We start from the raw sequence: 13,229 nt of genomic DNA, 5'->3' as shown, positions 1-13,229 counted from the left end.
CAAACCTATACAATGGTTTGGTCACACAAAATATGGAGAGAGTTTCCGGCTGAGAGACGAACAGAGCACACACTGTCTGCAGAAGCCCATAAACCCGCAACAGAGTGACCTCTCAAAGACATAAATCCACCAGGACAGGGAGAACAGGAAAGGGGGCCCCAGCAACAGTCTCTGGAGGCTGGAAAGCGGGTAGACTGGCCGGTATTTCTCGACCTGGCGGACCCTAGCTAGCTGCGTCTCTCCCGGCAGTGGAGTTGGGAACCAGCCTTTATTCTTACAACAGGATCCTCAAAAGTTTAGGTGGCACCTAGCCGCTTCTAGGTCTAAGGGTGAAAGAAGGCTGCAGTAAAGAAAACTATTTGAAAGTGTCTCCTGAAGGAGGAACAGTTAGCTCTTCGGATCCCCTCCCTCTTACTAGCCACTGGGGGATGCCCTTCCCCCACTCTGGCCAACATCTGGGGCTAGCTCTGGAAAGGGCTGGGCATGGCAGAGACTGTGGTGAGTGTGGGTGCCAGGCTGAAACCGGTGGATACTGGATACTGAATGCAGAGTCCTCCAGTGTTCGCCCACACTGAGCCCCCAGAAACCTGCGGCCACACCCCTCATCTCCCGGAGAGGGGCTGGAGGACCTTGGGGGACCTGACCAGTCAGAGAAGAAAATCCTAAAGCTACCAACAGCCCAGGGAGTTCCTGGATGGATGGCCCACCAAGTTCAACTCACAGTGAAGCTAAGCCAACAAATACCATCCACGGTCTCATTTCCCCCCTCTCTTCCTAACCACAAGGAGCCGTCCAAGGAAATCCTCTTACAGACAGAACAAAACCACACAGGACTCAGAGGCTAAAGAAAACTATCACTGAGAGTGGAGAGACACTGCATCCATGAAAGAGGAACAGGAAGTTATATTTTTAAAAAAGAACAGTCGGAAGACAAAACGTAATCCCTGGAAATGAAAAATAGCAGAACTGAAAGACTCAAGTGAAGGCCAGGAAGAGAAAGTTGAGGAATCCTCGCAGAAGATCAAGCAGAAAAGGCGAACACGAGGAAGAGGAGGAGGAGGAGAGAAAGGGAAGTGAGAGGCCAGCCCAGGAGGCGCAGGGCGCTGAGTCACGGCGGTTCCAGAAAGAGAAGTGAGGGGATGGAGGGAAGGAAACCAGCCAACTTTCTATTCTTTTATTTTTGGAAAATAAAGAATACGAGTTTCCTGTGTGTGAAAGGGCCACTGAATGCTCTGTGATGGATGGGACCTCCGCGGGCCCACGTGGAGGAGTGAGTGTCAGCGTGAACTTTCAGGACTCTGGAGAAAAAACCTTAAAATCTTCCAGAAGCCCTGGCTGGTGTAGCTCAGTGGATTGAGCGCGGGCTGCGAACCAAAGTGTCGCAGGTTCGATTCCCAGTCAGGGCACATGCCTGGGTTGCAGGCCATGGCCCCCAGCAACCGCACATTGATGTTTCTCTCTCTCTCTCTCTCCTTTCCCTCTCTAAAAATAAATAAATACAATCTTAAAAAAAATCTTCCAGGAGGAACCAAACAGGGTGCACACAGAGATGCCGTCCCGTTGGCACCCTGGCAGCTGGAGGTCCCGTCTTCAGGATGCCGAGGGACTAACGGCTCCCCGTTGAGTTCTCGCTCAGCCAAGCATCCACCAGCCATGGCAGAGAACTTTACAACGATCCCTCCCGCGCACTCTCTCTCCAGAACTCCCGGAGGACGGGCTCCTCGCAGACGCGGAGACCCAGCAGGGCACAGAGGCGCCGCCCAGGAAACGGGGAGCCAGCCAGCAGGGGGTGGAGGGCATCGCCCGGGTACATGGTGGTGAACAGGGGCCCAGGATGGCGCGTGCACGGGCGTGCAAGCAGTCCCGCCAGGAGCTGTGCGATGCCAGGGACGTGCCGAGGGCTGCTGTCCCCACAGTGCCAGCTGCCACTCTGGTGCCTGCTTAAGGACTGAGTCCCTGGGCCGCTCGGCCCGGAGTCTCGTCCACACTTGGCCAGTCTCGATGGCAGGCTGATGAGGTCCTGTCCCCCCGGCCCCCACCGCCTGCCGCCTGGCTCAGCCGAAGACACTTGCTCCATCTCGCAGGAGCGACCGCCCAGACGCCCGAGTTCTGAACACAGGCGCGGCGGGCTCAGAGGCAAGAAGACAGAGCAACCCACGCTTCCGACCCCTTCTTGCTGAGTGCCCTGCCACCGCCCCGCCTCGCCCCCAACCTTGCCCATGACCGCCGTGCACAGGGAGGCTGAGGCCTGTCCACTTTGACCTTCCTTGCAGTCTTCCTCGGGTCCGGCCTCAGGCCCACCATCTCCAGCCAGGTGTGGTGGGCTGCCCCTTCACCTGTCTGAGCGCCTGAGGTGGGGTCCGTTCCGTGGGGACTGGGGAGGGGTCTGCCCTGCCCCCTCCCGGGACAGACTGAAGTCAGGGGCTGGGTTTGCTTGCGTCGTGTCCTCCAGGGCTCAGCCCAGAGCTGGGCCGCCCAGGCACCCCATATAGGACACGCCCCTCAAGGCTGGCATGTGACAGATGTCCTGGAGAGGCTTCCATGCTCAGCGCTGTGGGGTTCAGCGGTCACAGCCCACTAGAGTGGAGGCTGCGCAGAGCTGGGGTTCTGGAAGAGCCTCCTGGGGTGTCACAGGAGAGCGGTCTGACTTGGACTTGTGGCGATGCCCAGGGTGGGAGGGAATGGTGCTCCAGGTGGGGGACAGCGCATGGGAAGGCACGGAGGTGGGGGTGGGGGGTCAGCTGGACCCCAGCTTGGCAGGGCCTTGAGGGGTCCAGGCTTGGACTTGCCCCTCGGGCAGTGGGAGCCACGGAGGGCTCTGAGTAGAGGAAGGGCCTGGAAGGGAGCTAGGGACCAGCTGGGGCGTGGGCTGTGGCCCAGAGGAGGGGCAGTCGCTGCTGTCCGGGCTCAGGTGGGGGTCTGGGGTGGCGAGGAGGGAGGCAGAGGTCACGGGAGGCGGGCAGGCGCATCCGTCTCTGGATCCGCAGGGTGAGTCGCCTCGGGCAGCACCGCCCCTGGGAGCTGCAGGCTCTCACCGGGGGAAAGGGTGTGAGCCTTCCGAGGGCAGGGCCTCGAGGCTGGGTGCTCAGCCCTGCCCTCCGGCCCCGGTGTGCAGCCAGTATTGGGGAACAGCGACCTCTGCCTCCCGGGGTGCCCCCGTGGGTCCGGAGCCCTGCATGCCACAGGGGTGAGACCAGAGGGAAGCCAGGCTGCCCCCTCCCCACGGGTCCTCTGGGGGAGGAAACTGTGCCACTCAGCCAAGCCGGGGGCACCTCCTTCCAGGGAACGGCTGAGGGCTGGCAGCTCTGGGGGGCCGTGGCCAGACCACCTTGGCCAGGGACAGAGGCGCAGTGCCTGGGGCCAGCACACTTTGAGGAACCCAGGCAAATATTTTCCTTTCTTTTAAAATCAGCAGAAGACAGTGGCTGGGGTCTAGCCTGGCTTGTACTTGTCATTACACCAGTACAGCCAGAGGTAGTGGGGGCCCACGCAGGCAGAAATGCTGGGGCCTGGCCTAGGAGTATGAGACCACGGCCGGGGTGGGGGGGCGCTGGGCTGCGGAGCCTGGGGGAGGGGCTCACCCGGGCCCTGGGCGGGCCGGGATGGGCAGTCGGGGCTCCTGCAGACCAGGTCAGCCCCAGATGGCTGGGACAGGCCCTGGCCTTCAGGAGTAAAGGAGCCTGCAGACCGGGAGGGGAGGCAGCGCCCAAGGCCTGGGGCTGGACGCGCCTGTCCCATCCGGGTGACCCAGGGAGGCCACCTCTGGGCTGTGATGAACGGCAGCCTCCACTCACTGAGCACCAAGTGTCGGCAAGGCGCCCTGCCTGCATTGCGGCGGGCGGGGGGGCACCCTCCTTAGCCCCAGGATGGTGCGCCCATCTCCCAGGTGCGGGGAGATGGGGGCAGAGCCGGCCGCAGAGCGGCTGAGCCAGGGCCAGCCTGCGGGCTTTGCCCAGAGGAGAGAGGGTGCTCCTCCAGATGGGGGGCCAGGCTGCTGGGTAGGAGGGTGTTCACGCTTTGCCATCAGGCGATGCAATGCCCCTCTCCAAGCGTGGTCTCCGTTGACCCATTTCCCAGATAGGAAAAGCGAGGCTCAAGAGAAGCTACCTGCCTGGGTTGTGGCGTGGACCTGTGGAAAGGAGAAGCCACCGAGAGAGTGGCTCCTGGCCAGGGAGGCGAAAGTGCATCGCAGGTGGCAACCGAGAGAGGAGACCTCACGTCCCTCCGACAAGCCAGTGGGCGGCGGTCCGGGCTTCCAGCCAAACCGGGCGGGGCCGGGCGGGGCCTCGCGGCAGGGGCGGGCCGGACGGGGGACCTAGCTGCCACCTCCCGCTGCGCAGTGCTCTTCCTGGAGCGAGTTCTTGTCGTTGGTGAGTAGGGATCGGGCGCCGGGGGCGACTGTGAGTAAGGGGGCCCCGCGAGGTTGCGACCCCTGACGGCGCTCGTCTGCCAGCGCGCGGTGCGAGGGGGAAACTGAGGCCGGAGGTGGAAGGCCTGGGCTCTGGAGTGGGGACCCGAGAGGGGATCGCGGGGCCGCACTGGGAGGTAGCCTGCGGGGTCAGCCGGCAGGACTGCCGGTGGCCCCGGCCCTGGCCCGGACTCTGCTGGCGCTGGCGGATTCCCGCGGGAGATGGGGGGACTGGGCGGGGGTGGGGGATTTGGGCAGCCCCGCCCCACCTCCGCCCCGTCCGGCCCAGCCCGCAGCGGATCCGGCGGGAAGCGGAGCGGCGGGGAGGGGCAGAAAGGCGTCTCCCGCCCACTGCGACGCCGAGCGAGCCCCGGGGCAGGGGTGAGGCGAGACAGCGCCGGAGTGGCGGAGGCTCGGTCTCCTGATCCACTTGAAACACACCCCATTGCTCGGGGGGGGGGGGGGAACCCAGGCCAGAGTGTGGGGGGCGGTTCTTTGCCCAAAGCCAGGTGAAAAAACCTCAAGGGGCCTCAGAACCTGGACCCTAGTTCCCACCCCTGTGCTCAGGTGAGCGGTAGCCTGCACCTAGGCCTGGTGTGTGGCCTGCCTGTCCCCATACCCACCTGCCCTGGAGGGAAACTGAGGCCCAGAGAAGCCCAGGCGAGCAGGGTGGTGGGGCTGCCAGCCGTGAGCAGACCCCTGAGTGGCCTCTTCTGGGCGGGGGGCCTCTCCCGCTGGCCTGTCACAGCACGTGCTGCTGGTACCAGCCACGTGCTTGAAGGTGGACGCAGGAGGGGCAGGGCCCCCAGCCTCCCCTGGGGACAAGGCGCGGAGCCTGTTCCGGAAGAGTCAGGGGTGAGGAGGGGACGTCGGAGGAGGCTGTGGACAAGGAGCAGCCGCCCGGGGCCCTGGCACACAGCAGGCCCAGGTCCAAAATGCCGAGTGGCCAGCCAGGATGTGGGCAGAGGGCTGAGTCTCCATGGGGTGGAGTGGGGCCCCCGCAGGCAGCAGGGGGCCGGGAGGCGGGCGCTCGGTCGCCAATGGGGAGGGAGCTGAGGAGCGAGGTGGGGAGGGTCATCTTGCTCCAGGGGGAGCCTCGCAGGGAATCCGGGGCCCCCAAGGGATCCTTTTGGACTGGGGGAAACTGGGGCTGCCCAGGGACTGCCGTCCAAGCTGAGAGCCACAGCAGCGGAGCAGAGGAGCAGAGGTCTGAACCTTTGGGGTCCCACCCCGCGCCCCCCAGCAGGTGGCTCGGGGAGGGGCTTGGGCTGACCGGGAGGGGACCCACTTTCTATGGTGTACACTTCTGCCTTTTCACTATTTCATTTCTGAGTCTGGGTTGTACTCATTTGTATTTTCCTTTGCTCACTTTTCGTTGCGCAAGCAAGGCCTGGATGTGTTCTCTGTGTGTGTAAAAAGGAGTCACGCTCCTGGAAGCCAGCTCCCCCGTATCACCCCAACCCTACCCTGGCCCAGACCTTCCTCTGGCCGGGGGGAGGGGGGCTGTGGCCCCCTCAGACCTGGTGGCTGTTACACGGGCGCTTCACAGCGGAGGGGCTTCGCGAAGGCTGTGATGAGGAGGAGAGCTGTGAGCCCCTATAAACGAGCCAGCCAACCGAGGCCCTGGGACAGCGGTGACCTCCGGGCGGGGAGCGGGGGGGATGAGGCCAGGAGGGTTGGGTGCAGCTGGGGAAGGAGGGGTCAGAGAAAGCGCAAAACCCTTTGTGCCATCTCTGGGCAGCTTCGTCACCTTCTGTAGGGAGGCCACAGAGAACCGGAGCGTCCCCCAGAGACCCACTGGTGCAACCCCACTTAGCAGATGGGGACACAGAGGCCTGGGAGGTGAGGCACCACGGGATGGGAGGTCCTGGCTCCCAGTCTGGGGACAGGGAGGTTCGGCTGGTGCAACCACTGCCCTGATGCACCTCGAGGGCTGGGACACTGGCCTTAGGGCTGGAAAGAGTGAGGCTGTTGGCCCTGAGAGGACCTCCTGGCACAGGTCAGTGGTGGGGCGGGGCAGGCTCCCAGCTCAGGGGTGGGGGTGGAGTTACACAGACCCGGAGAGTTCTGGGATTCCCTGTGCCTCAGTTTCCTCTTCCGGACTGTGGGAATGGTCACGAGTGCACCGTGGAGGCTGAGAGGGCCCCGCCCCTGCGGCTGCTGCCGGAGAGGACAGCGAGGTGACGACCACCGCCAGCCCCTTGCCTGCCCGTCCTTCCCAGTGGCCTAGAACCTTCTCCTGACCCCAGGTCCTGGGCCGCCTTCTGCTGTGCCTGACTCGTGGCCTGCTTTGGAGGCACCCCCGTGAGTGGCCCCAGGCTGAGGGTGGGCCTTGTGTGAAGCAACATTACCTGTTACCTGTGTATCCACCAGCCGACATTTCTCAGCCTCGGGCCTGCTCTTCAGGGCGGAGGGAGACGGGGCGAGTGCCCTCCAGCTCACCACGGCCCGGCCCCTCTGTCGTCTGGTCCTCATGTGAGCCTCCCTGTGACCCCGTGAAGCAGGCGGGGCAGGTTGTCCCCACTTGCCATAGGGGGAAACTGAGGCCCAGAGAGGCACTTGGGCCCAGGGTCACCAAGCAAATTGGAGGCAAAGCCAAGCTTTGGGTTCCTAGGCACCTTCCGACAGAGGCAGGACTGAGGGTGGGTGCCTTGGCCCCCTCTGCCCCTCCCTCGCTGTGGGCGTGTCCTGGCCCTCCCCGGTGGGGGGGGCCCTTCCAGAGCGGATCTCTCTCAGACCCGGTGTGACTCAGCTCGGGCGGTCCCCCAGTGGGGTGATGCAGAGGCCGAGGGGCCCAGGAAACTCCCTGCCTGGCTCTCTCCACGTGGGGCAGCCGGGCTCCCTGTTTTCCAGCCCTTGGCTCGCGCCCCTCCCCGGGCCCAGAGACACAGGGGCACAGCCAGGCCCTCCCAGTGCGGCCGGGAGCGGGGCGGGGCGCGGGGGGGCGGGGCGCCGGGGGCGGGGCTGGAGCGCCGGGCGGGCACCCTCCTCTGCCTGCTGCTGGGGGTGAGGGCGGGACTGGATAGCGGGCCCTGGGGCCCTGTCGGCTGGCACACTGGGCGCGTCCTCTGTGGGCATTTCTCAGGCAAGTGGGGGCTGCTGCGTCAGGGTGCCATGCGCACCCTCGCTCACACACAAATCCTTGGGGAGCCCGGACACAGGCTGCAATGCGGGTGGGCCTCGACACGTGCTCGGCGAAAGGGGCCCGGCCCAGGGCCGCCGGTCGCAGGGTCCCGTCCGCGTGAACCACGCAGAGAAGGTGAACGCATAGAGGCAGGAAAAGCCGCCGGGTTTCCGGGGGCGGGAGGAGGGAGGCGTGACCTCCGGGGGGTGCGGGGGGGGGCTCTCTTGGGGTGATGGACTGCTTCAGAACTGGAGACCGATGGCGGTCGCCCAACCGCGGAGTGTACTACATGCCGCTGACCTGTGCACTTTAAAGTGATTCATCTCAGCGCTGGCCGGTGCGGCTCGGTGGGTTGGAGTGCCGGCCTGCCCTGGACGTTTGCGGGTTCGGTACCCACCCCGCCCCGCCGTCAGGAGCCTGCGAGAGGCAGACGATCGCTGCTTCTCTCTCACATCCACGTTTCTCTCTCTCTCTCTCCCCTGCTTTTCTGAAAGCAATGAAAAAACGTCCTCCTGTGAAGATAAAAAAAAAAGAAGAGAAATTTTGTGAATTTCACTCCAATTAAAAAAAAAAAACTAGGGAAAACGGGATGGACGGGAGCCAGTGCGGCCTTGGAGCAGAGGGGTGTGGAGGCTCCAGGCGCAGGTGGAGGGGCTGGGACCCTGGGGCCGGGGGCTGGCTAGTAACAAATACCCAGCCCTGTGCACGTTACTGCTCAAACCAGGATACTTGTTACAGTTTTATTTATTTCTTTTTATTTATTTGTAGAGAGAGAGGAAGGGAGAGAGAAATTGATTGTTTTTTTTCCACTTACTGATGCACTCACTGGTTGATTCCTGAATGTGCCCTGACTGGGGATCGAACCTGCAACCTTGGTGAATCAGGACGATGCTCCATCGAGCTCCCCGGCCTGGGCTGTGTTTTGTACTAGTTTTAGACTCACAGAAAGGTTATAGAGTTCCCACATACCCTCGGCCTGGTGATCATCTCAGCGGGCCAGGAGCGTGGCTCGCTGCTGGGCACCGAGTAGGTCATCAGCGTGGACCTTGGGGCCACTGGGCAAGAGGGTGTGGCCAGCAAGCATAATGGAGAGGCCTGCTGCCCGGTCCCCAGCCCCAAGGGTGGCAGCTTCCAGGCCTTCCTTGCCCTGAGCCCTGCCAGCCTCTCAGGGCTGCTGAGGGGGCTTCCCCAGCCTTGAGCTCTTGCCACCTCCCGCCCCTTCCCACTCACCACCTCAGTGGCCCTGGGGGTCAAGTCCGGAGCAGGTTTCTGACCCCGGCAAAGCTTGGCCCCTGAGTGCTGTGGGATCCCCCCCCCCCCCCCCCAGTCAGCTGCGGCTGCGCTCCCTCTCTGGCACTCGGGAAGGGAAGGTGATTTTAGGGTGGGCCTGTGGGGTGGTGTGAATCACCTGTGTACAGAGACAGTCCCCACACTGGACTGGGCCCGGGTGGGCCGGGTTGATGTCCCATTCTACAGAGGGACAAACTGAGGCAAGCCCAGAGGGTTGAAGGGATTGGCCTGAGGTCACAGTGAGTCACTGGGCGGCCAGGCGCTGCCTCCTGCACGAGTGAGTGACGGACGAATGAGAAGTTCCCGAAGTAAAGCGCAGGGTGTAGACTCGAGGAGGCCTCCCCGAGCCTGCCCCCCAACCCCGCCCCCACTGGCACTTGGCCGGGGGAGGCAGGGCCGGGAAGCCTGCTTGTTGGAGGGGACGCAGCTGGCCTGAGCGAGGTGGCATAGCGGAGGGCCCGCTTGCCGGGAGACCGAAGGTGCAGGCTGCGGGTGAGAGCCCAGGACCCTGGCGGCTGGGGCGGGAGCTGAGGGGGAGCCGGCAGTGGGGGGCGGGGCACAGGAGAGGCCCCCGCAGTCAGGGCTACGCTCCGGGGGCCGGGCGCGGGTTTGGGTGGGAATGCGCTCCCTGGAGCCCTGGGGCCGGGGCGGTGCGGGCTGCGTGCGCCCAGCTCTCCTGCCTGGCTCCTCTTTCTCGCACCTCCCCGGCTTTCTTTCCCATGAGTGATGAGGAGCTGCTAACAGATCCGCCCCCTGATCCCGGCTCTGCGCACAGTAGGGCCTGGGGAACCGCCGGGTGGCGCCTGGGCCCTGGACTGCCGGGCCGCTCACCCCAGCCCCGTCTTCTCTTTCAGAGCTTCTGGGACAGCGGTTCAGGCAGCGATGGCGCCGCCCTGGCTGCCCGCCGTGGGCTTCACACTGGCGCCCAGCCTGGGGGCCTTCGTGGGCTCCTACTACGTCAGCGGAGAGGGCCTCCGCTGGTACGCCAGCCTGCAGAAGCCCTCGTGGCACCCGCCCCGCTGGACGCTGGGCCCCATCTGGGGCACGCTGTACTCGGCCATGGGGTAGGTGGGCCAGGGCGCCCTCCCAGGCAGCGGGAGGGCCGTCCTCCCCTCTCCAGGGCCCCGGGCCGAGGCAGGGCGCCTCCTGTGGGGTTTTAACTGTCCGGCGCTCCGGGGGCAGCCGCGCCGTTTCTGGGCCTCCCCCGGAGAAAGCTGCGGAACCAGCGGATTGCAGCACCGAACCTTCCCCTCCGCGGCCTCCCGGGAGGGGCGGGCCGATGGCTCAACCCCGCGCTGGCATCCTGGCTGTTTTCACAACTCCCGGGCAAGCCTGGCTCGGTGTGCAAAGTTCAGGCGTGGGCCGCGCGGACGCTCCCAAGACCAAGGGTAGTAAGAGCAGCACCATGCGCCACAGCTTCCATCCGTGGGGCGCCCCTCTAGTGCCAGGCTGTCTCTGGGAGTTGTCACGGCCCCACCTTAAGAAAAAATTTTATTTATTTATTTTTGGAGAGAGGGGGAGGGAGGGAGAGAAGCACTGATCCATTGCCTCCCATGTGCACCCCAACCAGAACCAAACCCACAACCTGGGCATGTGCCCTGACTGGGAATTGAACCAGCGACCTTTCGCTTTGTGGGATGGCACCCAGCCAACTGAGCCACACGGGTCAGGGCATGACCGTCCCCTCCCCTTTGACTAGGGACCTTGGGGGAATGCAGGGCCAGAGTGTGCCCCGCCCCCCCGCCCCCCCCAGGAGCCCCTGGACTAGACCCTGGGAATTGCTGTGGTGAAAGGAAGTGCTGTGTGTGGGCGCCCCCTGGTGGCTCCAATGGGAACTGCACTTAGGTGAGGTCAGCTTCCTGCTCACCTTCTGGAATGTTCCCTGCACCCTGGTTCTAAGCCAGCCCAGGGCAGGGTGGGGCTGCAGATGCTAGGCACCCTAGGGGCAAGGGACCAGGTTGGGTGCCCCAGGGTTCTGGTGGGAGGAAGACCATCCCTGAAACCTGGGTGTCACCTGGGCCCCACGCCCCGCCAGGCCCAGGCGTGGCCCAGCTGGGCTGCCAGCACTTCTCTGGCGGGCTGCCCCCACTCCAGTCCTGGCCCGGATGCCTGTGGCTGCCCCAACCTGCTCCGGCCTCCAGGCCGCCCCACTCCTCCTGGCTCTTCCCCCACCGTGAGATCCTGATGGGGCTCAAGGGTGGGCCCCGCCTTTCCTGGGTCCCTGTGGGAGCTCCTGTAGGTCCTGACTAGGTCAAACCCTCACAGAGTCGAGGGCCGCGGCTCTGGCCCTGGTCACCCGGGTTCAAGTCCCGACTTGACTTGCCGGTCGATGGCCTGTTAAGAGATCTGAGACATTTCACCTCCCTGAGCCGCAGTTTCCCACCTGATCCATAGCGTCACCCCGATGGGGGCATGAGTGGGTGCCCGGGAAGGGCTGTGCAGCCTGGGGCGTGTAGGTGTGGAAGGGCCTTGGCCACCGTGACCAGGGGTGGGGCCGCGGCACCGGTGGCCCGAAGAGCGAGCCCCCACGACCAGGTTCCCCCTTGCCTCCTCAGCCTCACCTCTCCCGTGCCCCCGAGACCTCAGCCTGCCCCCCTGCAGGCTGACTCAGGGGCTCACACCCGCCTCTAGGCCTTGGCATATCCTTGTTAACGCCCCCAGCAAACTCCTACTCATCCCGTGAGGCCCAGCCCAGAAGTCCCACCGCTTCGGGCAGTGCCCTGGCTGGGACAGGAGCCTGGAGCGCGCCCTGCGCCCCAGCACCGGGAAGGAGATAACGGTCACTGCTTACGGAGCGCCCCCGTGCCAGGCACGGCCCTGAGCACCGCCAGTGGGTCGGCGTGGCTCCCCATGGCAACCCTGCGAGGAACGGAGGCCCGGAGGGGTCAGGCGGCTCCCCGAGCTCTCGCAGCCGCTGGTGGCGGGGCGCGCCCGAGCCGTCCCTCTGTGGCTCCGGGGGTGAGCCCTGCACGCTGCCCCGCAGGGAAGCTTCTGGCATCGTCCTCGCTGCCGCCCTGACAGGAGGTCTCGGTTTCAGATACGGCTCCTACCTGGTCTGGAGAGAGCTGGGGGGCTTCTCGGAGGAGGCTGTGGTCCCCCTGGGCCTCTACGCGGGGCAGCTGACCCTGAACTGGGCGTGGCCTCCCATCTTCTTCGGCGCGCGACAGATGGGCTGGGTGAGTGTCTCCCTGGTCCCCGGAGGTGGCTCGTGGAGGGCGGGCCTCCCTCGGGGGACACGGCCTCACATCCCAGACGGGGTCCGGCTCTGAAGGCAGGGGCCAGGGTGGCGGTCAGCCCAGGGTCAGCGTGTTCTCAGACGGCCTTCGGCGAACAGCGCCCTCCTGTGGCGCCTCCGCAGCTGCTCTTCCTCCTGCGGAGGAGCCTTGTGGGGCTTGGACGGGGCTGCTGGCTGTGGGTTCAGGGGCTACTGTGGAGCAAAGCCCACATGGCATGGGTCAGGCAGGGCAAGCGGTCCCATTTTCTATATGGGGAAACCGAGGCAGAGAACTGGGGAGGGATCTCTGGAGTGCAGCGGGCGGGCAGGCGGGTGGGCAGCCGGGACAGGCACCCTCGTGAGCGCCGTGCGTCACAGGCCTCCCTGCCGTCCTCCCCTCCGTGTCTCCACAGGCCCTGGGGGACCTGCTGCTGACGGGCGGGATGGCAGCGGCCACCGCTGTGGCCTGGCACAAGGTGAGCCCTCCAGCCGCCCGGCTGCTCTACCCGTACCTGGCCTGGCTGGCCTTTGCGTGTGCGCTCAACTACTGCGTCTGGCGGGACAACTACGGCCGGCGCGGCGGCCGAAGGCCCGTGGAGTGAGGCGCCCCGCCCTCGGAGGCCTGTGGCTGCTGCCCCGCAGGCCTCGCTGGTGGTGGTGGTGGTGGTCCTCACGCTTCCGTGGCCTCCACGCCTGTGAGTTTGTCTGGATGCCAGCCCAGGGGGTCACCGCCGGCTTCGGAGCCGCCCCAGGCTGAGCTGCACCCCAGAAGCAGCGCCCCGCCCTTCCCGCACTCCTCGGGGCGCAGTGTCGGCACTCAGAATTTTATAAACCAAATAAAGCTTTTAACCCAGCGCCAGTCTTTTTCTGGGGGCCGGGGCCCGGTCCTGGTGGGGGGCGGAGGCTCGTCCGCCTGTTGGATCTGCCTGGGGGGGCGGCTGTGTTATCTTGGCGAGGCTGGAGCTCCTCAGGCTCCCGCATGCTCCTGGGGACCCTGCCCGGCCGGGCCCTCGAAGAGGTGAGGTGGCCTGCCCAGGGTGGAGCAACCCGGGGTGGACCCGGAGCCCACGTGGCCGTGCTGCTGCCTGGCTGCTGCCGACCAGGCCCGGCCTCGGGCTTCTGCTGAGCCCCCAGCAGGCCCAGCCCCGGCTCCCGCAGCGTGCGGGCCGCAGTCCGCTTGGGTCCTCTCGGTC

At 65.3% G+C, this 13,229-nt stretch overlaps 1 protein-coding gene across 4 annotated transcripts; it reads left to right on the top strand.

Moving 5' to 3' along the window:
• The first annotated feature begins 4,267 nt into the window (after positions 1–4,267).
• TSPO (translocator protein) lies at positions 4,268–12,890 on the top strand. 4 transcript variants are annotated; one of them, XM_045834966.1, is made up of 4 exons: positions 4,268–4,370; positions 9,677–9,886; positions 11,860–11,998; positions 12,450–12,890. In XM_045834966.1, exons 2-4 carry the CDS (start codon positions 9,705–9,707, stop codon positions 12,636–12,638), a joined length of 510 nt encoding a protein of 169 aa, XP_045690922.1. In that variant the 5' UTR covers positions 4,268–4,370; positions 9,677–9,704; the 3' UTR covers positions 12,639–12,890. The 4 variants fall into 4 exon arrangements, with proteins under 4 accessions (XP_045690922.1, XP_045690924.1, XP_045690923.1 ...); XM_045834968.1 differs by lacking the exon at positions 4,268–4,370 and adding an exon at positions 4,953–4,975; XM_045834967.1 differs by lacking the exon at positions 4,268–4,370 and adding an exon at positions 7,409–7,493.
• Positions 12,891–13,229: the final 339 nt, after the last annotated feature.

Source organism: Phyllostomus hastatus, unplaced genomic scaffold (assembly GCF_019186645.2).
Source record: "Phyllostomus hastatus isolate PE091 unplaced genomic scaffold, TTU_PhHast_1.1 phas_contig_198, whole genome shotgun sequence".
Taxonomy (NCBI): domain Eukaryota; kingdom Metazoa; phylum Chordata; class Mammalia; order Chiroptera; family Phyllostomidae; genus Phyllostomus; species Phyllostomus hastatus.
This window is presented reverse-complemented; position numbering and strand designations above follow the sequence as displayed.